The following is a 27681-nucleotide window of genomic DNA, read 5'->3' on the forward strand; positions in this document are numbered from 1 at the left end:
CAAACCCAATTAACTCATCTCAGCCCTAGCCTGATCAACCCTCCTCCTCGTCCAGACCTGACTCTGATTTGAGATCTGATCCAATACTGATCGTAACTCGATTAACCCACCCCAATCCTAATCCAATCATCCCCTTTTCTGACCCTGACCCAACCTTGACCCTGACTTGACCTAGTCCCTAACAATCCAAATCCAATTAACCCATCCCAACCCTAGCCCAATCAACTCCCTTTCTAAATATAAGGTGGATTGTGCATATTTTCTGTCTTGCCGAGGTACCTACAAGTAATATTCGGCACAAAAAATAACTACAAAATCAACATTATGGAGGTGCTTTTGTGAAAATTTCCTTTTTAAGAATCCAAATCAATTTACTCCACGTCACCTAGCCCAAGCCGAATGAAACTCTAACGAATTCGACCGACCAGACCCAAACCGAAAAGACTAATGATTAGGAGGTCAAAAATTCCCGAAAGAGTTTTACACCATAACCGCAGTGATTGCTACTGCTCTTTCCCTATGCAGCCCGTCACCTTATAAAGAGCCGAGGAGAAGAGAAGGCAAATCCCTCCTCTTCCCCATCTTCTCCTCTCCTTCGTGCTCTTCGAATCGCCATCGCTCGCACGATTCCTCGCCGAACGGACGTAGACGCCAAGATCCAAGGTCCGTGCAAACGTTGTCTGCCCTCCTGGTTACTCCTCTCGTATTTTTTTTTTAATTATTTACCCTAAAATTTCAGACCTTACGATAACTCTCGGCATCTTTTAACATCTATTCACTCGGATTTCTCGTTTTCTTAGTCGAAGTATCTGGAATCTGGTGTGAAGTGCGAACTTAAGCATGCTTTATGAGCTCTTAAAGACCAGGCCTCCATGGCTAATAAAAAGCATGTGATTGTGCTGTTTCTTTGATGTGGTATCGGATGCAAGCATGTTCGATTTGTGTATTTATACATGTAGTGCACGTTCGTTTGCTGTCTCATGTCCCTTTCATTGGATTCTTTGCCTTTAGGGTTTTTGTTTGGTGGAACATATGAAGTTTCTGTCCATTTTGTTAAGTTGAAATTAGTCCAATTTGCGGGTTTTTGTTTAGTTTCAGTCCATTAATCCAGGTATAGGATGTATGGGTTGTTTGTTTTGTGCAATGACTGATGAGATTTTGTTGAAAGTTGCTTTAATTTTTGTTTATAGGTTAATTTATAGCCAATATTACTGCGAATAGTTGTCATTCACGCATGATAACTTGCTGGATGACCTAGTGGCTTATATTGGATATAACTTTCTGAATGGCATAAGGTATGACACCAGTTCAACATCATAAAGTATGTCACTAGTTTTTCCTGGCCATCGTTCACTTTTTTTTTTTTTTTTGGGGGGGGGGGTGGGATTTTTTTTTCTTATTTTATCTATTTTTATAAGTTTTAAAAATAAATATTTCAATGTGATGTTATCATGATGTCATGGACGTGATCGGTCAGACCAGCCGATTGGACCAGTCTGATCGATCAACCTGGGAATTGGACAGCTTGCTGTTTTGCTGTTTGATCCGGTTTTAAAAACATTGCTTTTTCATGGTACATTAGACTTTTTTAGAAAAAAAATAATCTAGACTTTGTCGCTCTGCAGATAACAAAATTTGCTCGACTCCTTTTTTTCTTTGAACAAGATGGGGCCCACATTCGTTGATCATGGGGCCCACTAGAATTCATGGGCTTGTAGGGCTGAAATCGGATCGGATACCAGCATATCCAAATCCATATCTATTTTATCTAAAGAATACGAATACAGATATGGATATTATTTAGATGCAAAAATTCATATCCATATTTGTTTTAGATGGATACACATACAATTTAGATGCTGGAAATATGGATATAATTTCAGATATAAGTTGGATGACTAAACTTTATGCCCACAAAGATATTACTAAATAGATGATAAAAATCAAGTTAATATCATATTTATATGATTGTATATTTCTCTTAAAAATTAATAAGTATTATATAAAATTAATTGTATATCATATTTAAAGGATTATATGTAGATTTGGATATTTGGATACAAATCGGATGGTTGTCTATCTATATCCATATCCATTTTTTTTTTACGGATATGGGTATGGATACGGATATTAGTCAGATCTTTAAATTTTTGTCCATATCTGGATATATTCGGATATGAAAATGGATCCGGATGGATATTATCCATAGCACTTTCATCCCTAAAGGCTTAACATGTTATTATATTCAGTTTGAGTTGAGGCTGGACAGTTGAGCCATGGACAAGCTAAGTGGGAAATATTTATTATCCATTTTCTCTAGCTGGGCTGGGCAGGCCTACCACCCATCATTTTGTGGGGGGAGCGGGGGGGGGTGTGTGGCGGAGGCAGATCTAAACTTTGTTGTTTACAATCTAATTCAATTTGAGCTCAACGAGAGCCATGGTAATAGATCTAATCGTTCGACTTCATAAAGAAATTATGGAGTTAAAGCTACATAGAATGAATACTTTTTCTTTTCAGACTAGAATGCATACTTTAGTTGGGCACAGCAGGTGAAGGATGTTTACAAAATTGCTCTATTATACACATGTTAACATGTATCATGATAATAGAATGAGAATCTATTTAAGTTCTCTTGTGCAATAACTTGAATCTGGTCAGGACACCAAACCTTCAAAAGTGTTGATTTTTTTTTTTGAAAAAGCTAGGTATTTTTTTTTTTTGGGTATATAATCTAGATACATTATTTAGTAGATGTAGAGTTGGCTACACTCAAGTAGATCTTCACTCAGATTCGGTTAGGTTTAGATCAGATGATGGGAGTCCCGCATCCACAATCCGATCAGTTGGATGTGATCTTCTACCTTTAAACTATTTACAAATTAAAAAAATATGTGATTTGGAGACTCCTAGCTTATGCATCAAGTGATCAAAAAAAAAAAAAAACATATGCATTATTTGTGCTATTTGAACAATCCAATTTTTTGACCACTTGTTGCATAGGTTAGGGTCAAAGTTTGCTGTATCATATTGAACCGAATGGTACGGAGCATACCGTACTGTATTGGTTCGGAGCATACCGTACAATATTGGTTCGATACAGGTATGTGGTATGGGAGGCATACCAACATTTGATATGCCAAACCAGTCCTGTACTGACATAGTAACAAGTTGGCAACTGTATGGGGTTCAGTACCGAGATGGCGAACCTTAGCTAGGGGCATCCAAATTACGTGATTTTCGATATGCAAGCAATTTGGAGGTAGTAGATTATATCCAACGACCAAGATCATCGATAAGGGATTCTTTGTCATTTGATCTAGACTTGACTAGATCTGAGTGGAGATCACTCATGAAGCCAAGTCCAACTCTCATTTAGTAAAAAATTTGATATATAGCTTTTGCCAACCAGAAGAAAAGAGAAAAATGATAGTCCATCAGCCTCATGCCCCCCATTCTAGTGAATCAGAGTCAACCCTATACTAAACCATTCAGGAATTTTACTGGAGATGAATATCAGCATTCTATGTAAGTAAAATACATGTTTAGTAGTTTTGCTCAAAATAGTATGTGGGTATCTATGTATTTAGTTAACAGTTTTGCTCAAATATATTTAGTTAACAGTTTCCCAAGATTTGGAGGGTCAACTATTCGGGTTTACCTTTTAAAAGCATGCTTAGCCCATCCCTACTAATTGACTTCAATCTTATGAGTCATTACTATTCAATTATTGACTAATTTGATCCGGTATGAGAGGCATACCAACACTTGGTATGCCGAACCAGTCCCATACTAACGTAGTGACAAGTTGGCATTAGTATGGGGCTCGGTACCGAGACGGTGAACCTTAGCTAGGGGTCTCTAAATTATATCATTTTTGATATACAAATAATTTGGAGGTACTATATCATATCCAACAATTGAGATCATCGATGTGCGATCTATATCATTTGATCTAGACCTGACTGGATCTGAGTGGAGAACTACTCGAGTGAAGGCAAGTCCAACTCTCATTTAGTAAAGAAGGTAGATATATAGCTTTGTACTAACAAGGAGAAAAAAGAGAAAAATGATAGCCTGCGTACCTCACGCTCCCATTCCAGCGAATCAGAGTCAACCCATACTAAACCATTCAGGAAGCAGGCTGGAGACAAATATCAGCATTCTATGTAGTAAAATACATGTTTACTAGTTTTGCTTAAAAAAATACTATTGTGGGTACTATGTATATTTCTAGTTAACAGTTTCTTAAGAATTTGGAGGGTCCGGTATTCAGGTTTACCTTCTAAAACCATGCTTAGCCCATCTCCACTAATGACTTCAGTTTTATGAATCATTACTATTCAATTGTTGACTAATTAGATATAGCTATGTGGATAGTTACGACATGGGCTGTTCATCCTAGTTTTGCACCCATGCAAATAATTGTCATGCATAGCTTGTATTAACCTAATTTAGTAATGTGTATTCAAAATGGAAATTTGGATTTTCATGGCTGCTTATTTATTTGAACTACCTTCTCTTGTTTCACAGGTGCGATTGGTTGAGGTTAAGTTTCTATTGACATTTCTCACGATTATGCTGAAAAGACCACCTTCTCGCTGCAGCCATCCTATTGATGTGACTCGTAAGCAGGAAAAGTGTTGAGAATTTTCCAAGGATATTTGAACTTTAGATTGGCTCTTCAGACTTTAATTTGAGTTTCGTCAAAATTTAAATGTTTCCAGTGAATGGACTAGATATGTCTGGAAAACACCTTTGACTCACATTTAACTATATACTGGACTCTAGGATTCTGATTTTTAGTTTTAATGCTGATAACTTTCATAACTTCTGGGTATCTGTACTGTCAATTTTTTTTTAAAATAATAACTTTCATATTTCCATGTGTCTCTATTGAACAATCTGTTTGATCTCTTGTATATAATGCTATCTTGCAGCTTTTGAGGCATTTTATGATGGGTCTTGGCATGGAACCAAGCATGTGAGCATCAAGACTGGAAGTATTTTTGTTCAATTTAATCATGGAGGATCTATGCTAGAGGATAAAATCCATGGTGATTGTCTACGTATGCGGTCTAGAAAAGCAAGCTCATTTGATTGCTCACATTTCTTGAAGCCTGGTATAGATGTCTGTGTGCTTTCAGCTCTTCCAGTTGCGACGAGTTCTGAGGAAGAACTACAGACACCTGTATGCCACCTTATCATAGCTTTAAGTTGATTGTAGATTAAATGATTTGGTGGTGCATATGATCATTGTGTGTTTATTTCCTCCAGACAAATTAAATCAAATACGTCTGTATGTAGTTGCATCTTTGTATCAATTTGACTCACAGGATCTTTATGGGGCAGAATCTTGCATTTTACTATTATGATTTACCAAATTATACGTTTTGAGTTTTCTGATATGATAACAGATTACATATAGTAATGAACTGCTAATACATCAGTTTGATGATAGATATATGCACTCTCTTTAAATCTGAATATTATTTTTTAAAATATCTTTCCTTCCTGCAGTTGCTTTCATGGCATGATGCCAAAATTATCTCAATCAAAAAAGCTCCTCATGTCAATCGATGTGCCTGCTTATTTTCTGTGGCCTATTGCAAGAGCAATTCCCCAACCAGCATGAAAAGGAGCACAAATGAAAGAATGGCTGAGGTAGTTACAATTGATAATATCACCATACTTCAAAAGCTAAAAAATGAGCCTTGTGAAAATGGATTCTACCAATGGAATTCTACTGAGGATTGTATCTCTTCCAGTAAAAGTAAACTTCTCAGTGATGCATTTTCTTCTGAAATTTCATGGTTGCTTGTATTATCTACATTGAAAAGAATGGATTTTGACTTGAGGTTGATGCAGAACAGGATAGTTTACTATATTCTTTACAGTGATGGAAAATCCAGTATAACTGATGTTCAATCAGATGGTGATAGTGATGTAGTGTCTCCAAGCTCTGATAAGAGCATAAAGGTCATGTGTTTTCAAAGATTAAATGAATATCTGCAACCTAAGGTTGAAACTTTTGTCTTGGGGACTCATAAGGAAATGCCTGTTCCAGAGAGAACCACTGAGATGGACACAAATGATAGTGATGCAGACAATGATCCAGATGTTGAGATTTTATATGATCACATGAATTTGAGGCATTCTAAACGTCGCAAGACACAGCCAGATCGATTTAGTAGTTATTGTTCACCAAATTTTGATCGTTGCTCTATCAGAAATGTGACATGTGAAATGAACAGAATGGAACAAGATGAAACACCAACTCCTAATTCTTCAAGATCTGGTTTGTCAGCAGAAGAAGAACCAACTGCTGCAACCATGCAGCAAATGAACATATATGAGGGGAAGAGTATGAAACTTCATTTGCATCATTCTCTAGTCCAAAATAAAATGAAACCGAAAGACTTATGCAAGAGAGTTCAAGGAGGAATTGTCTCCTCATTATCTAATAAATTTGATCATCTCTCTTCCCAGTCATATCAGAAAAAGGGCTCAAACAGAAAGAAATTACTAAGTGCAGCTGAGTGCAAACATTTGATTGAAAAGTGCATAGGGAACATCAAATGTGAAACTGAAAGAAACATTGAGCCTGTTGTTCAGTGGCTAACACAAAAAACAACGAACTTCCCAGAAGAGCCACCATATTTTAGGTGGACACCATCAGTCGATACTCAACTTGAGAATGAAGAGCATGAAGACTTGTGGAAAGAAATGGAACAATCATTAACCACACTTGCCCTTCTTGAACAAAACAAGGTACAAATAAAATTTTCAAAATATTATAGATTTTCTTAATGTAGTGTCTTTATATTGTGATATATTCCAAAGAGCACCTAAGGAGAAAATTTAGATGACAGGAAGACTCTGCTGTGAAATGTATGGTGCGAAAAAGGAAAAATTTCTTGCTTCTAAAGTGTATTGCTGTGTTATTGATTTCTTACATTATCAATACAATTAAATCATAAATGAGAATCATAAATAATGAATATCTTGCTATAACATTATTGTGAGTCATGAGTTGAATTTTTCCGAAACTAGTTCTCTACAAACTGAGTGGAAGGTATTAGCTGAGAAATATCACTAATAGTGTATATGTATTCTGTTTGTCTCTTTGTTTCGAGGACAATACTTATTTTATTTTGGTTGTCGCATTGGTCCTCATATATTATTGCCTTTATTAACTCACAACAGAATGAAATATTGCAGAACCTGTTAACATTTTCGTGAAAAGCTAAATAACCATTAATCTTTTTCCTATAAAAAATTTATGTTCATTTTTTTTAAAATTTACTTTAATAAAGAGATTGAGGAATTGTCAGGTATTGGACTCGAAATTTCTTGATGGCTCCACAGACAGTTCAATGAGAGATCCAGAGCAGCTAGAGTGCCATCATGATTACACGCTGAAGGAGGATATTGGAGTTATTTGTCGGCTATGCAACTTTATATGCACTGAAATAAGATATGTTTCACCACCATTTGTAAGCCTCAAAGCTAGCAGTCATGATTTCTTTGATGATTTTTGTGCCACATATCTTGTTCATGCATAATTCTTTCCATGTTTATCTCATGTTGTTTCAGGGTGATTATTCAGTTGCTTGGAAAGAGAAATTTGGTGTAAAAAAACTGGGCATCATGGGGCTATACGATTTGGAATCAGATCCTTTAGGTGAGGCTATTTCCTCATGGGACATTTCATTGTCAGAAGGGTGTGACGATATATGGACTTTAATACCAGATTTTAAGTCAAAATTACATGCTCACCAGAAGAGAGCTTTTGAATTTATATGGAGGAACATTGCTGGATCTTTGAAGCCAGAAGAGATGAATCATCAGTCAGGCAATACTGGTGGCTGTGTGATCTCCCATTCTCCTGGGTCAGGAAAAACGCTACTCATAATTTCATTTCTTGTCAGCTACTTGAAGCTGTTTCCTCGAAGCCGACCTCTAGTGCTTGCTCCCAAGACTGCAGTTCATACCTGGTGCAGAGAGTTTCAGAAATGGGAGGTTCCAATTCCCCTATACCTGATTCATCGGGAACAAGGCTATGGGAAAGAATTGTCAGCCAGCAAAATTAGAATGTTTTCTATAGATGCTCGCAGGCCAAACAGAAAAATGATGCACATTATGAGTTGTGTTGAAAAGTTAAGGATGTGGCACGAAGAACCGAGCATTCTTCTTATGAATTACTCATCTTTTTTTTCCATGGCAAAAGAAGATTCAAATCTTGAATATAGGAGGTTCATGGCAGGCATATTGCAGAAAAGCCCAGGGCTTTTGATTCTAGATGAAGGTCACAACCCAAGAAGCACAAATTCCAAGTTGAGAAAGCTTCTGATGAAAGTGAAGACTGAATATAGAATTCTTCTATCTGGAACATTATTTCAAAACAACTTTGAAGAATATTTCAACACCCTATCTTTAGCAAGACCTCGCTTTATTCATGATGCTATAAGTGAATTGGATCCATATATGGTCAATATTTTCCATAGCAGAAAGCACAAGCGAGAAAAGAAAAAAAATCGTAAAGAGAGATTAGCTAGAAAACTTTTTGTAGAAAAAGTTGGCCAAAAAATTGAGTCAAGTGAAGAAGATGATAGAAAGCAAGGTTTAGATTTGTTAAACAGAATCACGAGTGGATTTGTTGATGTTCATGAAGGTGAAATATTAAATAGGCTTCCTGGGTTGCAAATCTACACTCTCCTGTTGTCATCAACAGATCTCCAGCGACAAATCTTGACGAAACTACAAAACTCAGTGACACATAAAAGGTGCCCACTTGAGCTGGAGTCACTAGTCACGGTTGGTTCTATCCACCCATGGCTGATAAAAACAATAGCAGGTGTAGATAATTATTTCAGTGTAGATGAGTTAAAGAATGTTGATGCATTGAAAGAAAACTACATGTGTGGTCCTAAAGTTAAGTTTGTAATAGATCTTGTGCACAAATCCACTAGCAAAGGGGAGCGAGTTCTGATTTTCTGTCACAATATCTCTCCGATGAACCTGCTCGTACAGTATTTTGAGCTAGTTTTTGGATGGCATAGGGAAGAAGAAGTCTTGGTGCTTCAAGGTGATCAGGAGCTGTCTATGCGTGCAAAAATCATGGATAAGTTCAATGGAGATGTCAAGGGAAAAAGCAAGGTTTTGCTTGCATCAACCACTGCTTGTGCTGAAGGCATCAGTTTGACAGCAGCATCAAGGTTGGTTATGTTGGACTCAGAGTGGAATCACTCAAAGACAAGGCAAGCAATTGCTCGAGCATTCAGGCCAGGTCAGGAGAGAGTGGTGTACGTTTATCTGCTATTGGCATCAGGGACATGGGAAGAGGGCAAGTATGAAAGCAATGCACGGAAGGCCTGGATGTCAAAGATGATTTTCATTGGCCAGTACATTGAGCACGGTTCTTCTAGGCAGGCTGATGATATTGATGATGAACTGCTGAGGGAGCTGGTGGAGGAAGATCAGAGAAAGACATTCCAGATGATAAAGAAACATGATTAATTTCTTGAATGTTTTCAGACTGAGGCTTGTGAAACTTGATATAAGTTTTGTCTCTAGTTGTGGGAATATCACCTTATCATTTTTCACCTGGGAAGTACAGTGATGGAAAAGTTGTACTGCAAGTTGAATAACAGTTCTTGCTGTTTCAATCTGTAAAGCTCACTTTTTAATTTTATATTATTGTGGAAATATCTTACTAAACTCTACACTGGTAGAAGTAGGCATGAAGGACCAACGACGTGTTACAAAGAGGAGAACAACTGGTTATCTTGCAGAATAAACAGGTACGCAACTTTGCATCAACCAGTAGAATGAATGTAGTATTAGCTATATGAATCTATTTTTATTGTTTAAAAACAACTATTTCCAAGTGTAGGGAAATTAATGCATTCTTCATGAAAACGGTGATGACATTACTGGCTTACACGACTTTGGAAATTTTGTTCAGGTGCAATGGAATGAGGAAACCTGTTTGGCAACAACTCCATGGTTTTATATTCTTCGCTGGGTACAGATTTGGACTTGGACATATTTCATGAATTCAATGGCGGGATGTTAAGTGCTAGCTGAACAATTGATTTTTATGTTTGATACCAGTTTTTTCTTGACGGTTTATACTTGTGATGAATTTTAGGTTTTGATAGATCACAATCTTTAAATTTTGGGTTAATTTAATATGTTGGCAGTATCCTAAAAATTATTGATGTATCAAATGATGCTTTTCTTTTCCCCATGTTAATCCAAACTTTTTAGTTGACAATCTTTTGAAAGTGATAACTCCAGAGGAAGTCATTCAGGAACTTTGATGCTGGTAATGGAAGTCCAGTCAGCTTCTCGAAGCAGGATAAAATACTTTTAATAGCGTTGCTGAAACTAAATGTCTCCTGGAGCCATTGGATCCTTGTCCTTAGTTCAGATATGATAGGTCTTAATATGATCAATGCTGGGAATTCATTGCTTTAAAGTTCTTGTTGTGGAAGTTCTTGTTGTGGCATTCTCTCCCCATGAAATGGTATTGATCTATATCTGTTCTGGTTTGTCGCAAAACTCAATATTGCTGAAATTGACTATCAGAGAGCAAGGTAAATTACTGGGTGTTTTCCGAAACCAGACGGAGATCCTTTAAAACCTGCACTGGCAAGTCTATAATGTGCTTCAATTCTTGATCCTAAACATTGCTTCATGTCGATACCCACTTATTGGTCTCTAACATGATCAAGAATCTTTTAAGAATCTATTCTGTATCTAGATTTTTTAGCAGTTGTGCAATGTAACTAGCAGAATAGAAGATTGCAGAAATCTATGATGGAAGTCTCTTCGTGGACGTAAATATGAGTTTCCGTTGTAGACGTGCTGAAACTAGGTGAAACTGGCAATGAACATTAATTTCTTTTGTAAAATATGAATTAATTTTGGTAAGTCAGGCTTGCTGGAAGTAATTGAAATTTCTTACAAAAAAAATTTGCTAAAATATCGAGTAGTCTCAGCATGCGGGAACTTTGTTGAAGCTTGTGGCAAGAGTTTTTTTTTTAATAATATAAAATACGAACAGTCTCGGGAAGGGGCGCCGGTGCTTGTTTAGCTTGGTCATGGAAATAAAAATGAAACACTAGTTTAGCTTGGCCATAGAAGTGTTATATCAAAAAAAAAAAAAAAATCTTGGCCATACAAGTAGATATGAACTATCTCGATCGTGGCTGGCCGGTTGTGCAGGAAAAAGTCGGCACACAGGTTGCCGGCGCTAGTGAGGCAATATGGGAGTTGACGCAGATCTTGAAGCAACCATCTTGATGCATCATGAAACGGACGAAAAATTTCCCTTAATATTAAAAAAAAAAAATTCCTGCGCTCTCGTAAGTGGGAGCCTGGCGTTCGCACTTATAGGGAGACGCGCCGACTTAATTTTATAACTTTACACCTTCCCGCCTCTCTTCCCTCCTCTTTCACCGCTTTGCACCGCAGAATTTCTCCTCCTCCCTTTCTTTCTTTCCGGGAGAAAGAGGGCTAATGCCGACGTCGCGGGATCTATCGACGTGGCAGATTCTTCCGACCGATGGCGCCCACTTCCAGTGGAGCGCCGCCGGCGGAGATCCTGGGCGCCGCCTGGAACAGCCGCCGCCTGAAACCCTGGTTCTTGGCGAGGAGAACCACCCCGATTCTCGCCTCCCATCCATGGCGGATCTCGTGATCCAAGGTATTTTTGCCCTTTTAATCTTAGAGAACGACGTTCTTTGGCCACTCGTCGTGATTATTTGTGATTAATTTTTCCACAGCTCGCCAGAAGCTCATAGAAGGTGGTGATGGAGATCGTCGTGGCGTGCCGATGTTCCGTACGGGATCGGGACGATCTGTTTCGGTGAGTGAGAGTTCGATTCGGAAGGCAACGTCTGTTCTTGGAGGAGGAGATACAACCGTTCGAGGTAGATCAGCAGCTCGTGTAAATTCTTTAGATAAAACGTACCGTCGAGTTACAAAATTTTCGTTTTTGAGTTATTAGGTGTCTGGTTGCCAACATTCTTTCTTTTACGTCTTTTTTTCGTTTCAATCAATGAAGAAAAAGATGGGGAGGATTTCACAAATAAATCATGCCTCCATTTATACATAGTTACAAAACCCTTTTTTTTAAAAAAAAAATTCAGAGGATGGTGGTGGTGCTGAGGGCTTTCCAATATTTCGTACTTGTTATGGGAAGTCAGTTACCGTGAAAGAGTCTTCTATGAGGAGGGCAGCAGCTGTTCTTGAAGGAGTGGATATGGAGAAAGGTATATCTTGCTTCTTTCTTTTTTTTTTTTTTTTAATATTGTTTTCATTATCCAATAGCGAAAAGTTCTAGGAGTAGTTCACAAATGAATCATACCTTTTGTTGATTGACTTATGTTAATATGCATTTTTCTTTTAGGATCTGCAGCAAGTTTAGTGGATGGGGGTGCTGAGTGCCTTCCAATATTTCGTACTGGTTCTGGGAAGTCAGTTACAGTAAGGCAGTCTTCTATCAGGAAAGCATCAGCTGTTCTTGAAGCAGAGGGTATGAACAAAGGTGAATCAGTTGCTCCTCTTCTTTTGTACTCTGCTTTTGACTATTGCTTACCCTTTATTTATATGTTGCTGATGCCTTCTAATTATCAAGAGTGAACTGCTTTCTTTAACTATTGTGCATTACTTTGGAATTAAAACAATAAATGCATCTGGAGGAACTTTAAGTTTGTCTATGGTGCCTGCAGAATTTTATTTTTTTTTAATTTTAAAGTAACACATTATGATATTTTGTCAAAAAATTCTGAATTAGTTGTAGATGAAAATAAACATAAGCTGCAAGCTTTCACGTATCTTTTAGGAATCATAAAACATTAAATTTCCTTTCTCTATTTTTCTTTTTGGCCACATCTTGATAAAGTCAATAAGAATGTCTTTGTATTTTCTGACATCATTGCTTCCATTTTTCTTTATTTTTTTCTAACCGGAAATGTGCTAAAATAATTTTAGGTACAGTTCATAAATTAATGAATAATGATTGCATTCACATTGTCTCTTTACATATGTGTGTATTTTTATTTAGGAGCTGCAACAGTTTTGGAGGGTGGTGGCGGTGATGGGGGTTTTCCAATGTTTCGTACTGGGTCGGGAAAGTCAGTTATGGTGAGTCAGTCTTCAATCAGGAAGGCAGCTGCTGTTCTTGAAGGAGAAAATATTAAGAATGGTAAATTCTCAACTTTTCTTCTTTTATTCTAATTAATCCTTGCCTATTTGCTTTTGTCCTTTATGTCTATATTTTTGAAATGGTATCTTTCTTAGTTGCTATTTGCATGTGTCTCAGAACCAAATTTGGTCAAACAAATCATTGGAATCTTTTGTCATTTGAAATAGAACAATGCGAAACTTGATCTGAAACTTTAAATGAGCTATGCATGTAAGTGCACATTACTTACCTCATGTATTCATGTACAGGATACCAGTAAAGTGTGAACATTGGTGTATGATATACTTGATTTGTGCATTGTATTTGACAAGGTCAGAAAACTTCCACATCTAGCATCCATAATCACAAGGGAATAAAGGAAAATTTCATATATAATATTGTGCATTACCTAGTCCCTAGGGTGCTTGAGAAAAAACATTCATCAATGAAGTCCTAATCTCTCTATATAAAACCAATGAGGTCCTTATCTTCAGGTATATGAAATTGTTCATCATTTTTATTGGGTATCCCCAACTTAGGTTAACCTGAAGCCTAATCCTGCGTTCTTCTCCAAGCTTGAATTTTATTTTTCCCTGTACATTTGTTACACATATGTGAACCTTGAGCATCATCCGGGTCTTGCAATCTCAAATCTCTTACCTTATTCCCTTAAGTATGGCTTCTTTTCCCTCCTCAAATCTCCAGCACTACTTCCCTGGAGTGTCAACTGGCATGAGAAAGGTAGATACTGCTTTATAGTTGGATGATGATGCTACAAGGTAACCTGCACTCTTTTAGGCCTTGCAATTTAAGTATTCATTCAACACTTTGTCCCGCCTATGAGCATGCATACTCCTATGGGCCAATTTTTGATGTTCAGCAAGCAGATTATAAACCATAGTTGGTATATTCTGAAGTTTTTAGCGTGCGGGATCAATAAATATATCATGTACATAAGTTCAGTTGCACTGTATATGCAGAAGTGTTCCCTTCCATGGATGATAAAATATTTGTAAATAATTTCTTTTCTCTCTCAATTGATAAGCCATTAACTGTTTGGTAGCCCTGTATTTTTTCCTCGAATTTGGAATCTCTGAACCATCCTCAAGGTGGTAGCAATAATGATGGTGCTACCATATTCTTTACTGAATCTGTGAGGTCTGTGTTACTAAAACCACCTTCTATTAAAAAAAGCAGCCTGTTCTTCAAGATGGACATAATTTGGAAAGAGGTGATTAACTTTGATATGTTCTTCTGTGTTCATTTTGTATTCCGAGTTGACTGGAAAGCAATTCAACCTTTTTGTGCTAATTCCATACAATTGAATTGTATATATTTCTTGAATTTTCTTTGCTGAATATGATTCTAGACCATTATCATTTTGCATGGCTGAAGAGACTTAGTAATGAGCAGTCAATATATCTTGGTGGTTGCATATTATTGTTGTATATCCATACTTAATCTATCTTCTGCTCTTGCTCTGTGCTATTAAAGGAAGGATAGAAGGAAAACCAAGAAAGTGTAAAGATTTCCCTATATTTGGTTGGATGTCAATTCACCTATTTTACTGTGCCAATTACAATAAATAATGTATTTTACAGTGTCAAATCACCTATTGTTATAAGTCTCTATCTGTTGTATGACCTGGCATAAATAAATCCTATGTGCTATGATGAGGTGCATGCCCATTTGTAGCCAACAGTGCACATGAAACATTTATGAACAAGGCGCTAACATCATCATGTGGGCCTATATTTGTTCCTATTATTTCTTTTCAATGCTTGATATTCTTCAATGTGAATTACCTCTTTCATATCAACCTGCACGTGTGATGGTGAAAATTAGTTATACATGATATGAAGTGCCTTTGCAATTTTACTAGCGCATGCTCTCTCTCTCTCTCTCTCTCTAACAACTTTTGGGGACTTACAAAAACCCCAGGTAGAGAGATGAATTATTTGCTTATTCTTTATGGTAGTTTGGTGACATAAAACACTGGAAGAACAATTTTTTGAGCTTTTCTTGTTGGCTGGGACATAAATTCATCTAGTAAGAGAGGGCAATTTGTTAGATTCTGATGATGTTTTTTAGTTATTTATTCCAGTGAAACCAAACTGCATGGTAAAATAATGTGATTTATTCCAACTTAGGTGATTGACAATAGACAAACTGATTGCAGTTGTTGGTACCTAAACTTTTTATGAAGGTCCCATAGTAGTGGAATCAATACCATAAAACACAGTGTTGAGATAATGCATTATCTTATTAGGTTTAGGGCAGAGCTACTTAGATACATAAGGCTCATAGCTTATCAGTAAGACACCACAGTAATAGGTGCTTCCATGGAAGCCATGTAATGACTAATGTACGATCCATGTCCAAATGCTTAAAATGAATGACAGAATGCCCAATAGACATTAAAACAAGTGTTGTTCCATAAAGTAGTTCCACATGCATCAAATTTCTGTCCTATTTATTTTTGCTACAATGCTGTCAAGTTGATCCTATTGACCACATTGATTTATTTGTGAACATTTGCTATGATTATGGTTTATTATAACATCATTACTTGCATGCAAGAATGATTTAAATGGCAGGGATTTAAATTTCAACCAAGGTTTCAAATTCTGTAGGTTTGCCCTCCGAATCATTCATACATGTACAGTATGAGACATGGGCCTCCCATATCTAACTCATGGTTCATACAATGCTGTCAAGTTGATCCTATTGACCACATTGATTTATTTGTGAACATTTGCTATGATTATGGTTTATTATAACATCATTACTTGCATGCAAGAATGATTTAAATGGCAGGGATTTAAATTTCAACCAAGGTTTCAAATTCTGTAGGTTTGCCCTCCGAATCATTCATACATGTACAGTATGAGACATGGGCCTCCCATATCTAACTCATGGTTCACTGAACTGGATGATACCCCTGTATTGATGGAGGTTGATTCATTTGTTATGGCATGAGATGGGGTCTGGTATGGTATGGTTGAGATTTGATACCTTGATTGCATCCTTGTAGTGACCTGTTACCAGGCAATTATATCGATGGACAAGTTGTTGTTCTATCAATATTCATTATATCAGTTAAGTCAATCAACATGGATTACCTTCACCTTCGAATTCCAAGACATCGGTCACCAGCATGACGACTATGCAGTGTGCTTGTTACATAATTCTCATGTCTTAATGAAAAAGAACATGTATCTATATGGGTAAATGCCAATGATAAATTATTTTTAGCATATATATTTTTCAATAAACAGAGAAAAAGTACTTATGCAAAAATTATCCAGAGCAGCTGAGAAGGTATGCCAACCAGAGTAGTTTATACTAAATATTCTTATGTTCTGCATGCTTATTATGTGGCTGCAGCATGATTTGCAACTACATCTTGAAGCTTTTTTTCGTATGTTGTTACCCTATTGCTGGAGGCATGTGGTATCTAGGAAAACTTTCCAATTTTACAACCGCTGCAAATATAAACTGGATGGTGTCTTAGGAACTTCAGCCCTTCCTATATTTTTTATCCAATTTATAGCTACAAAATTTTCTTTTATTTGATTGCCAGATTTTGTTAATCTCTAAATTTCTATTTGCAGACCAGCTGCACAAATATTCAGTGGATGGAAACTGCAGTTTCTCTGATTCCCTTTTCCACATAGCCACTGGTAAAACTGTAAATTTATCTTCTGCTGGTCTTCTTAGGGCTTCTTCTTTGTTGGGTTTGGAGGGGAATAATGATCCTTCTACTCTACAATATTTCAAGCATGCAATGGATCATTTGGATGCCAGGATAACTACTCCAAGGGAATCACATGCAAAGCTTGGATGCGATGTGAATTCTGGTACCACTGGCTCGGTTAGAATTGACCCTATGGGTGCACAATTAGTCCAAAGAAATTCACATGATTGTCCAAAGGATTTTTGCTTATCAGGAAATCAGTTAGCTAAAGATTCACTTCAGAGTCCTCTGGGGTCTGAATTGCATTCATCTGATTCTATCCAGATGCATATTAAATTCCACACTGCAGGTGGAAGATCTATACTGATTTCTAGTGATGCATTACAGCGTGCAAGGAGCCTTCTTGTTGATTCAGACTCTGAAGTTCTACAGAATGATGAGAAAGCAGATCAACCATCTTTCTTGATTCTTAAAGATGAGAATGATCGTGGCAAGACTTTTTTGAATAAAGAAAACATCATGTCTGTGCACCAAAATGCTAGAAAGAGCAAATCCGTGTCAGAATCCTTACCTTGCATACAATCATTTTCCAATCAAAAGGAGTCATCATGTCCCCTTCAGGCTATCAATTCTCTGGGTGTTATGATAGATCAAGTGAATAACAGTAACTTTGTTATGGAAAACTTTCATCATTCAAGCAGTGAAAAGTCTCACATGCAAAAACCTTCAAACAAAGACCTATGTGTTACTCATACCGTCATTGACTCTGTGAATATGATTCCAGAATGCAGACCATCAGGTGGAACACTGGTTGATATTTCAAATAACATTAGTTGGGATCATGCAAATATAAATTGGCTTTCTAGTGAAAAGAAAAGGCTTGGAAGGAGAAGCTCTGTCTCTCCATTTAAAAGGCCACGAAGTTCTAGGTTTGTTTGACTTCCATTTCTTTTTTCTTTTTTTAAAATTTCTTGCAGTATCATAGTTCTAATGTGTCATTGTACTTATGATGTGTTCTTGCTAGCTCTCATTCAGGTTCACCACTCCTTTAAACAGCAGCATCTCTTCCTTGGCTACTGGTAAAATTGGTGCAATGCTGTTGAAAAGATAGTTAACATAATTTTGCAATATATTAATGGACCTACTTTTTGTAGATTCATCCATGTTATCTACAACAGAAAATTGCTGTCGCAGAGTGAAGCTGTCCTCTCATTATCCATTTCAATTTAAGCGGAAGAATATTAAGGATTTCTTTGGCAAATGCACTAGTCAGCAAAGCATGGTGCTTGATTCTGTGATTTGAAGTCCATTTTTATTTATATGTTGTATTTATCTGTCAATATATTGACCTATATTTGTATTCAGTTGGCACACCTACCAGATGAAGTGAAACGCTTGAATGCAGATAATGCACTGAAGTACAGATTTCATGATGAATATGGTCGCTATGAAATTGGGTCAGAAGCCTTTCAAAATATGCTGCTTCAGTCTGGTGCTTCATCATTAAGCGCAACTAAAGAGTATGTGCTGCTAATCTTTTTAAAATTTTACCTGTACATCATTGTAGTTCTATTGTCCTAATTTGAAAGAAAAAGTATCTTTCATTCTGATTATGTGTCTTGCAAACTAGTTCAGTTATTGCCGAAATTGCATCAATAAGATTCCATACTGTCCTGAGTGCTGCTGGAATTTGATACAAGGATTTGGTACCAGCCTGTACTGCATGTTGTGAGGTATACTGTACCAATCTGTTATGGTACAGAGGCTTAATAAAGCACTGTATGGGCACATGGTAGTATGGTACAGCTGTTGTGCCAACTTCAGCAGCATACCATATGTTGGTATGGGACTGTAGCATACACACCCGAGCCATGCTGGTAAGGAACCTATATGGTCCTTGGTTCTGAGACTGAAAACCCCAGTTTGATTTTTGGATGTAGCCAGTTGCAGAAGAAAAGCTCAGACCCAAAATTATAGTGATCTTCTATTGCTCAAAGCTTTTTCAAGTTTTTCATAGCTTCAGCCTACTTAGCTACCTCTCTCAACCATTTCTACAAAAAAATTGCCTATCATAATACAAATTGACAAAACATTTACGGTCAAAATCTTATAATACAACAAAAATTCTAAAGAAGTTTTGGAAAATGTCAGTGGTTAAACATGTTAAAACACAAATAGATCTTATGGTATTATTAAAAAAACATATTCATAATTCAGACTATTCAGTAGATCTGACATCTACAGAAATGTTTACACTAATTCATAAAAATCGATGATATATGTTAGTTGACAACTAATGTTTTCTCCGCCAAGCTGCAATAAATTGGAAATAGAACTTCTAACTAAAAAGTTTGGTCTGATTCTAGATGCTGTTTTGGACTCCATATGGACGAATAAGGTGGATTAAAAAGTTTGTCTTAAGGGCCATCTGTTAATTGTCATATGTCTAGAAAGGAATCAGCTTTCAAGGAAGCATCTTTAAGAATATGTTATAGAGAAATGACTGTGTTGTTCCAATGACTTCAGTGTGGTTGTTTTGCTGTGCTTCCATCCTGTTGCTCAGATATTACCCTCATAGTTTTATGCTATTTTCAGTATGAGTTCTGCTTTCTTTATGAATCGAAGGTTAGGGCATTGGCTGCCTGCTGCACCTTAATCTGTATGTTTGTATCAAGATCTTTTTAGTTGGGGATATATTATCTTGTTCTTGCACCTCCACTTGCTTCTTGATGCTTCTGACCCTCTATTTGATTTCTCATTTTGAGTTGCTCACATTATGCTGTTTCACCGTGTTGCTATTTCTAAATCATATGGCATGTATTTAGTATACAACAGCCAAGTTTGTTTATAGAAAAAAGGAACAACATCAAATTATTAGATATTTCTTACCTTTGTTGATCAATGTCACTGATACTGACACTTCTTTAATGTGCATGCTTCCTGAATTTGAGAGCCATGTATCCTTGATCATAGGCAACTAGGGTCGTATTAGTTTGGATTTTGAAATAGAATAACTTGCAGTACCACCAACTTTCCCTAGAAAATTTAAATTTTCTTTTTAAAAATTTAGAGAATTCTGTGACTAGGCTTTATATTTGAGCAATCCTTGACCTCTGTTTCACATGACCAAGTGCCTAGATTCATATTCTTGCTGTCTCCTTTTGTGGTGCCCTATGAAGAGGCAAATACACATGGACTTTGGCACAAACTTTTAGATTCATGCTGATGTAACCTTGTTTTGGCAAACATAATGCATTTTCATTCACCTTCCTCTGGGGCATACTTATGTTTGATTGCTTGGTTCTTATCCTGGATGCTAAAATGATTGATGTATTTCTGTGGTTCATCTATATATGACAAAATTTGGAGATGTGCTTATTATTTAATGCAATTCTGCAGCTAATTAGGTAATTGTTGATTTTTCACTTAGTCTTTGTTTATCTAGATGCTACATTTTGGTTTTTCTTGTATATCTTTCGCTTTAGATGGGTTGCAAACCACTACAAATGGATTGTTTGGAAACTTGCAAGCCTTGAGCGATGCTATCCGGTTCAAGCTAGTGGCAATTACTTAACAGTTTCTAATGTGCTTGAGGAATTAAAGTACAGGTGAAATTCTTGCACCATCTTCTAATTCCAACATGCAGAAGTTTAAATTGCATGGGAATAATGTCTGTGCTATTTTTGAATGTCAGGTATGAGAGAGAAGTCAACTATGGCCATAGATCAGCAATAAAGAAAATTCTAGATGGGGATGCATCGCCTTCTTCTATGATGGTTCTATGTATTTCAGCAATCCATTGTTCTGAAACAAAGATCTGTAAAATCGATGATATGACTGGTCCAAATGAGGATAACAACAAGCTTACCAGCTCAATTATGGTTGAAAGCAGCCGCAAGAGAATTGAACTTACTGATGGATGGTTAGTGGATGCCTTTGTTATGCCTTGTGTGAAAGATTACTAAGCTCCTTAGGAGCTTAAAACTTTTCATTGTTGCAGGTATTCATTGGATGCTTTCTTAGATGTATTACTGTCAAAACAACTCCGTATTGGAAAGCTATTTGTTGGCCAGAAGCTTCGGGTACTATCGATGTTTGCTACTTGATATTTCTATATTATTGAATTATTTTTTAGCAGATTTCAGCCATTCAACACTTACCAAAAATAACTTTTTCAGATCTGGGGTGCTGGTTTGCAAGGTTGGGTTGGACCTGTTTCACCCCTTGAGGTTCATTCTGTCTTTCAAGTTCTATAAACTATTTAAGATTGACATTTTGAATGTTAGAGTCCATAATCATCTTTCGCTTCTTTTCAGGCATCAAAAACAGTTAGTTTACTGATACACATTAATGGGACGTATCGGGCACACTGGGCTGATCCATTGGGATTATGTATGCATTTTCCAGTTGTGACACTAGTCTTGAGACTTATTTTTGGTGTTTATCTGTATGCACTTTATTATTATTATTATTGTTGTTGTTGTTGTTGTTGTTGTTGTTATGTTCTTTGTGGCTTTCTTCAGCATGCCTTCTTCATGTGTATTTCCAGGCAAGGGTCTTGGAGCTCCATTGGCTTTTAGCTGCATAAAGGCAGGTGGGGGTAAAGTTTCAAGGACATTGGTTGGGATTACAAGGATTTATCCTGTTTCATATAAGGAGAGGTGAATAGTGGTTAGGTCCTAATTTTTGTTGTATTACAAGAATAGCACAATATTTATCCTTCTAGTATCAATTCATCAATGCGTAATTCAGGTTCCCTGATGGTGGGTCTGTTGTGAGATCAGAAAGGATGGAACATAAAGCACTTCAACTGTACCAACAGAGGTATTTTGCTTTTACTGTCAGTAACCTGATAGAATAGAAGTGCATGTATAATGAGAAACCACCAACGGACAGAGTTTGACCACACATTAAATCAAGCTTTGAAAAAACTGGATTTTGGTTTTCGTCAGGCTTATGAGTTTTGGAATTGGTAGTTTTGCTTTATTTTTGAGTCATAAAAGTTGGAAAAATTCAAAACAATTGTAAAATAGAAAAAAAGCAAAAGAAGTCAAGAAAATTATTTCACAACATTTAGAGTTTTTTTTTTTTGGTGCATACAATTCTGTATTTGTGTAGTCTCAATAGGTCTAGAATGAAGTTCATGTTGCATACAAATAACATTAATAGAACGTACCGAAATGTTGTACCATGAACATATATAGTTTTATATAGTTTACTAGTTTGAACTTTAGATGCTTAAAAATTCATTATATTTGTCAAGTTTAGAACTCTTTTAGTGTCTGGTGCATTAGAATATTTTTCTTCGTCATTTGTTCGGTAGAAGTGACCATTATACTGAATTTAAGAATTTCTTTTTCTACATTTTAAGCAGCCAATTAATTAAATGAGTGGTACTTCATATAAAAAATGTCATTACTAAGAAGAGTAGTATATTTTATTGTTTTTTTGATCAATCTCTACAAGGTACTATGAAACAATTTTTTGAAGGGTTTGGACCATTGCGGTTTATGTTTGTTTATTTAACCAAGATAGAAAAGGAAACTATTGAGAGTTGACATGATACAGCCAAAAAAATAAATCTGATATGATAGTGAAACCAAAAATAAACTATTAAAGGGCATTCATGGCTAGTTTCACTAAGTTTGGCGGATGCTGGTTGAAACACCCAAATTAGACTAAAACCACTCAGTTTCAGCTGAAATTGTTGAAAGTAATGAAACCAAGGGATACCCAAATTTAGGGGTTAGTTTTGGTTTATCCTTGATGCAAACCGATCCGTTTCAGCCGAAACGGATAGAACTAGTTTCTGCTGAAGCTTAAAATTCTTTGCACTGAATATTTGTTAGAGATAATGGACTCATGGTGCCTGTGTTATCTCAAATTTAAGTCTGTTTGTTGTTTCTTATAGTTTTGACCTTTGATTCTGCACATGAATATAAGTAGAATTAGACAACTTGATGGTAATGGTAGTAGCGATACATGGGGCATGGTAAATTGTAAGCTAAAATAACTTAATCACTAGGTTTTCTTTTGATTGGAATCGGTAATGCTCTGGCAATAAGCTCAATGGGACGGTGGCGACATTTTTACTGTTAGATGGAAATCAGTAGTCCACCTTGCTCACTCATTGTGGTGCCAACCTGGTTATTCAAAATGTGTTGCCTAGATTATTTTTTTACCCATGATATAAGGAACAGCATGTCTTTTTGCCCATTTGCCTACTTTATTTGCAGAAGAACAGTAATCCAAATCACACTCTTTCCAATTTGGATTCTGATTGCAAGATATATGTTCAGCTGCCTTATGTCAACAACGTTTTTCTGTCATGTTGCAGACGATCAAAAATTGTAGAAGATATTACGTCAGACCAACAGGATGTTTTTGACAATGTTAATGATAGTGATGAAGGGGCAAATATTTTAAAGATCCTTGAGACCGCTGCTGAGCCTGAAGTGTTAATGGCAGATATGAGTTCTGAACAACTAATTTCTTTTTCAGCTTATCAGGCAAAGCAAAAGGTGTGCTTTAAGAAATCTTGTTCTTCATAATCTTGTGAAAATTTTACTGAGTGGAGGCTGGTCCAACATCAGGCACTCAGGCAGTCTTATATTCAGAAGAAGATTGAGAAATCTTTTGAAGATGCAGGCCTCAGTTCGAGGGAGGTAACCCCCTTTATGAGAGTGAGGGTAGTGGGATTAACCAGTAAGGGCTCGTGCAGAAAGCGCCAACCCAGGGAAGGCTTGATAACAATCTGGAATCCAACTGAAAAGCAGGTGTGGATGAGACATTATACTTCATTATTATTATTATTATTTTTCCTCCAGCTCTTCGGAAAATAAGACATGTACCAAAGAAAAATGAGAAAACCATATAAAATAAAGTTCAAGGGGAGAGAGATCCAGTGATATATTATTGTCTTTCTGATACATTGACACACACAGCTTCCATATCCCCTCCCATTGATAAGAGCATCTTTGAAATCATTTTACTTGCCAAATTCATCATCTTGGACCCCCTTTCAAACTGTCTATCTACCTGCATTCCTTCAGTTAAATTATGATCTCCCTCCTCACATCTTCCATTACGTTAGTTTGTTTCCATAAAGCATTCTAAAAGTAATTCCTTTATTTGATTTGTCACTCTTGAGCATCAGAAAGTTGATCTTGTTGAAGGAAAGATATATACTGTTGCTGGACTTATGCCACTGAACTTTGGTACCAATGTCCTTTACTTGCAAGCTAGAGGATCTTCTACAGTATGGAAACCTATCTGTGCCACACAGACTGATAAATTTGAGTAAGCAAATGCCGCATTTTCCTTTCATTGAATTTCAAAAGCAAAGATATGTCATATTTGTTTTTTGCAGACCATTTTTCACCCCTCGCAAATCAATTACACTGTCAAATTTGGGTGAGGTACCTCTTGCAAGGTGAATGTTGTGCAATTTGCTTTCCATTTTCTCTCCCTATCATTCTCCTTTCATAAATTAGTCTTATTTCCTTCCAGTGAGTTTGATATTGCAGCTGTAATCGTGCATGTGGGAGAGGTTTATATATCTGGATGCCAGAAAAAGCAGTGGATTTTCATGACTGATGGATCCACATGCAGTTCAGAATCTCTGTTTGAAGGACAATATGATCGCCTGCTTGCTGTCAGTTTCTGTTCACCCATGATTGACAATGATTCATCTGCGCTTTTCAGCCATACCTATTCAGAAAGCACAGTATGTGATGGGCTATTTGTCTGTATATTTTTAATATCATATGTTCTAACACAAACATCAGCATTGGTCTTAAAACTTTGGAATTGGATGATTTTAAAATACTGAGTATATGATGATCATGAGTAGTCATCCTCTTTGTTGTTTCATATAATTACCTAAAAATATAATGGGTTTTAAATGTTTATAGTCATTTTGACACTATGAGTTAGAAAGGTACGGGCTATTCAACTATCTTAGGCATTTGGTTATATATTGTTCCCTTCCCAATTTGCAAGACTGCTGAGTTAGCTATTAGTGAATGTCTTCCTATGTAATGCAAGTCATAAGCTTCCTCCACAGGCTGGCTTCTTTAATCTTACCAAGCGAGCAAGGGACCAAATGAATCATCTTTGGGTAGCAGAGGCAACAGAAAATTCTGCATATTGTGTATCCTATAACCTTCCCAGCAGATTACATCTCAAGGAAGCAGCAGACTCTGCTCAGAGATGGGCAAAGGTATCATATTGGGTGAGAACTAGAACTTTCAGAAAGACAGATTCTGATTTTGCATCAGTTGCTTCAAATATATATAGTTTCTCTCTAACATATTTTGATTGTGTGCAGGCTATTCAGAAGCTTCGGGAGAGGGTTTTATCTATTATTGGCGGTCAGGGAAGCTAGGATTTTGAAATAGCTGAGTTATCCATTATAGCAAGTAAGTTATTTGTTTGTTTCGCATTCATATCTATCAATTATGGAATCTCGGTCTACCATAATTTTATAAGTAAGGGATTGTATCATCCTGCTTCATGGTGATACCAATTTTTCCATGGCTATCATAGTCTCATTTTACTTATGATCAGAATATAAGTCAGCATTTCTATTTTCTCCTTATGAATGGTCTTTTATGCAGTATAAATTCATGGAAAATGGACAAGAATGGCTGTAGAATGTCATATTTACCAAACACAAAAAGTGGATGCAGGGATTTGTGTTAACCATCTTTTTGGTCATAGTTTATTTAGCATCTACTTTGTTTGAAAAATAAAAAAATATTTAACACAGACGGGATTATCTAGTTAAACTTAAGTATCTGGAATTTCTTAACTAGGCCGGCACACCCTCTCCAGAATCTTGCTCCCACTCTGGCTTTTGTCTCATGGTGTCCATGTTTGATAAAAATGTCTTCTATGCTACCTCTATTTCATCAAAATTGATCGAACAATATGTGCCGTTGATTTTTCTAACTATTCAAACCTCTACATTCTCTTTAAAGATGCAATAATCAAATAGATGCATTCATATTATATCATTACAATAGGCAATTCCATAATTCGTGTTATTTGGAAGTTCGCTCCCTTTCTTACCACTCCCAAACCGGCATTTGCATCCACTGCCTGCCTGGGCTTCCAGTTTCTTACAGAGAAAAAATGATCAGATTTGAAAAATTCAAAACTTCCAGTTTTTTGATCTTGAAAGAATTTATATAACTAGATGGTTTTGGTTTTTCTCCCTGTTGGACCTTTTTTAAGGATTGGAAATGACCAAGCTTATGCTTCCAACCAGCTGACTTGATGAGTTAGCTCAGTTTAAAACTAGATCCTGTCTGAGTACACTTCATCATGCTACCATAAACAATGATACTGTAACTCAGTGGTTCTCAACCTTTTCTTTTCTGGTATTTAAGGTTAGATTACCTGATGCCAATGCATGTTTTTTTTCCCAGTTTGATCAGCAGATCCTTTGTACAAGAGGTGTTATGGTCAACATATGATGTTGGGCAGGAGGCGGATGTGCATGAATGATCTCATTCACAAACTGTTCCTTGGCAGCAGTTGAGGCAAAGACTTTCAGACATTTGGCTGTTGGTGGTGGGGCATCTCATGCAAGGGAGACGAACAGTTGATGCATGGCCTTCGCACCTAGATTACAAATTGGCGTAATTAGTAGTGGTTTGATTCAGATGCAAGGAGAAGCAGGTTTTGAGAAAGTGATGCCATCACTTTTTTGAGTATCAACAACATATCATGCTGTCCTAGCAGAAACAAATATTTATGGAGAAAAGTCTACGTATAACACTCAAGTTCATCCACCCGATAGAGTTTTCTTATTTGTTGTTTCCAATAAAAAATCCACTCTAAGCAAGTGTTACATATAACCATAGGCAAACCAGAGTATGCCATCATAATGAAAATGTTGTAATCCTAAAATTGTATGTAACTTTTTGGTGGTAACCGTACGTGACATCTAACGAAGATTAGACACAAGATCTTAATACATGGGAACAGATCATACTTTCGTGCCTGCAACAGAGACAAGCTGTAGTACTCCTGAGAAGGCCCTAACAATCAGACCATAGCTCTAAAAAACTAGGATGCTGCCAACGTCACTTCGAGCTGTTATCCTGCATGGCTACTCTTAACACTTTTTCCTCTATTGCCAGATGAAAGTCCTCTGGTGATCTATATCATCTGGGGAGGACTTGCTAGCTCCCCATGTACCAAATCTTACGGCACACACCATCTAATGGATTCTCCCTAATAGGGACCAGGCGAAGAGGAAAAAAATAAAGAAAGAGGTGATGAGAAAGAGGGTGTCAATGTGATTCATCCCCTTTCATATGTTTCCATGCTCTCCTCTCTCCTGTCTCACGCTCACTGCCCTTCAATACCCACCTTAATGCTGTTTTCTCCAATTCTTTTTTCTTTCTTTCCGTCTCTCCTTTCAAATTGATCTCTTTCCTCTGTTCTCTTCCACACAACAGTCGTCAATGACGGCATTTTAGCTGGATAAGAAAAAACTACAGAATCTCATCTATTAGTTTGCAAAAAGAAAAAAAAAGGAAAGGGACAAGAAAGAGAAGGGTTATAACTTGTAACAAGACCTTCGCTGAAGAAGCGGCGGACTAGAAAACCTAGTCATTACTCCCATTCTGTTTTCCCTCTCTCACCCTTCTACTCTTCTTTTTCTGTAGAATTTGTCTAGAGTACTGACATATGCCATCTCTAATACAACCTTTTGGTATGGTAATGCATAGGTAGCAGTTCGTTGATACACATGGGTCATATTATTGATACATATCTT

The 27681-nt window shown here is 36.7% G+C and overlaps 2 protein-coding genes across 5 annotated transcripts; both read left to right on the forward strand.

Moving 5' to 3' along the window:
• Positions 1 to 524: 524 nt before the first annotated feature.
• LOC105057160 (SNF2 domain-containing protein CLASSY 2) lies at positions 525 to 10289 on the forward strand. Its single transcript, XM_010939649.4, has 7 exons — positions 525 to 663; positions 4534 to 4627; positions 4941 to 5191; positions 5521 to 6771; positions 7335 to 7496; positions 7597 to 9803; positions 9968 to 10289. Exons 2-6 carry the CDS (start codon positions 4579 to 4581, stop codon positions 9517 to 9519), a joined length of 3636 nt encoding a protein of 1211 aa, XP_010937951.1. The 5' UTR covers positions 525 to 663; positions 4534 to 4578; the 3' UTR covers positions 9520 to 9803; positions 9968 to 10289.
• Positions 10290 to 11446: 1157 nt separating this feature from the next.
• On the forward strand, positions 11447 to 26689 carry LOC105057159 (protein BREAST CANCER SUSCEPTIBILITY 2 homolog B). Of its 4 annotated transcripts, none has more exons than XM_019854716.3 (24): positions 11447 to 11713; positions 11793 to 11939; positions 12159 to 12281; positions 12419 to 12556; positions 13076 to 13216; positions 16810 to 17821; positions 17928 to 17971; positions 18047 to 18174; positions 18258 to 18412; positions 20378 to 20500; positions 20587 to 20814; positions 20893 to 20974; positions 21071 to 21121; positions 21209 to 21284; positions 21442 to 21553; positions 21645 to 21716; positions 23230 to 23413; positions 23486 to 23668; positions 24049 to 24191; positions 24262 to 24324; positions 24402 to 24618; positions 24958 to 25125; positions 25222 to 25312; positions 26324 to 26689. In XM_019854716.3, exons 1-23 carry the CDS (start codon positions 11527 to 11529, stop codon positions 25276 to 25278), a joined length of 3834 nt encoding a protein of 1277 aa, XP_019710275.1. In that variant the 5' UTR covers positions 11447 to 11526; the 3' UTR covers positions 25279 to 25312; positions 26324 to 26689. The 4 variants fall into 4 exon arrangements, 3 of the variants coding, with proteins under 3 accessions (XP_019710275.1, XP_073104919.1, XP_073104918.1); XM_073248818.1 differs by having other exon boundaries at positions 24958 to 25113; XM_073248817.1 differs by having other exon boundaries at positions 12428 to 12556.
• Positions 26690 to 27681: the final 992 nt, after the last annotated feature.

This window comes from Elaeis guineensis, chromosome 14 (genome assembly GCF_000442705.2).
Source record: "Elaeis guineensis isolate ETL-2024a chromosome 14, EG11, whole genome shotgun sequence".
NCBI classification, from domain to species: Eukaryota; Viridiplantae; Streptophyta; class Magnoliopsida; order Arecales; family Arecaceae; genus Elaeis; species Elaeis guineensis.

Coding starts and splice junctions, on each gene's coding strand:
- LOC105057160 (XM_010939649.4), top strand. CDS start 4,579: ATGCTGAAAAGACCACCTTCTCGCTGCAGCCATCCTATTGATGTGACT. Junction 4,628..4,940: donor CCATCCTATTGATGTGACTC/GTAAGCAGGAAA, acceptor GCTATCTTGCAG/CTTTTGAGGCATTTTATGAT. Junction 5,192..5,520: donor AGGAAGAACTACAGACACCT/GTATGCCACCTT, acceptor TCCTTCCTGCAG/TTGCTTTCATGGCATGATGC.
- LOC105057159 (XM_019854716.3), top strand. CDS start 11,527: ATGCCGACGTCGCGGGATCTATCGACGTGGCAGATTCTTCCGACCGAT. Junction 11,714..11,792: donor GGCGGATCTCGTGATCCAAG/GTATTTTTGCCC, acceptor ATTTTTCCACAG/CTCGCCAGAAGCTCATAGAA. Junction 20,501..20,586: donor CTTGAGGAATTAAAGTACAG/GTGAAATTCTTG, acceptor TTTGAATGTCAG/GTATGAGAGAGAAGTCAACT.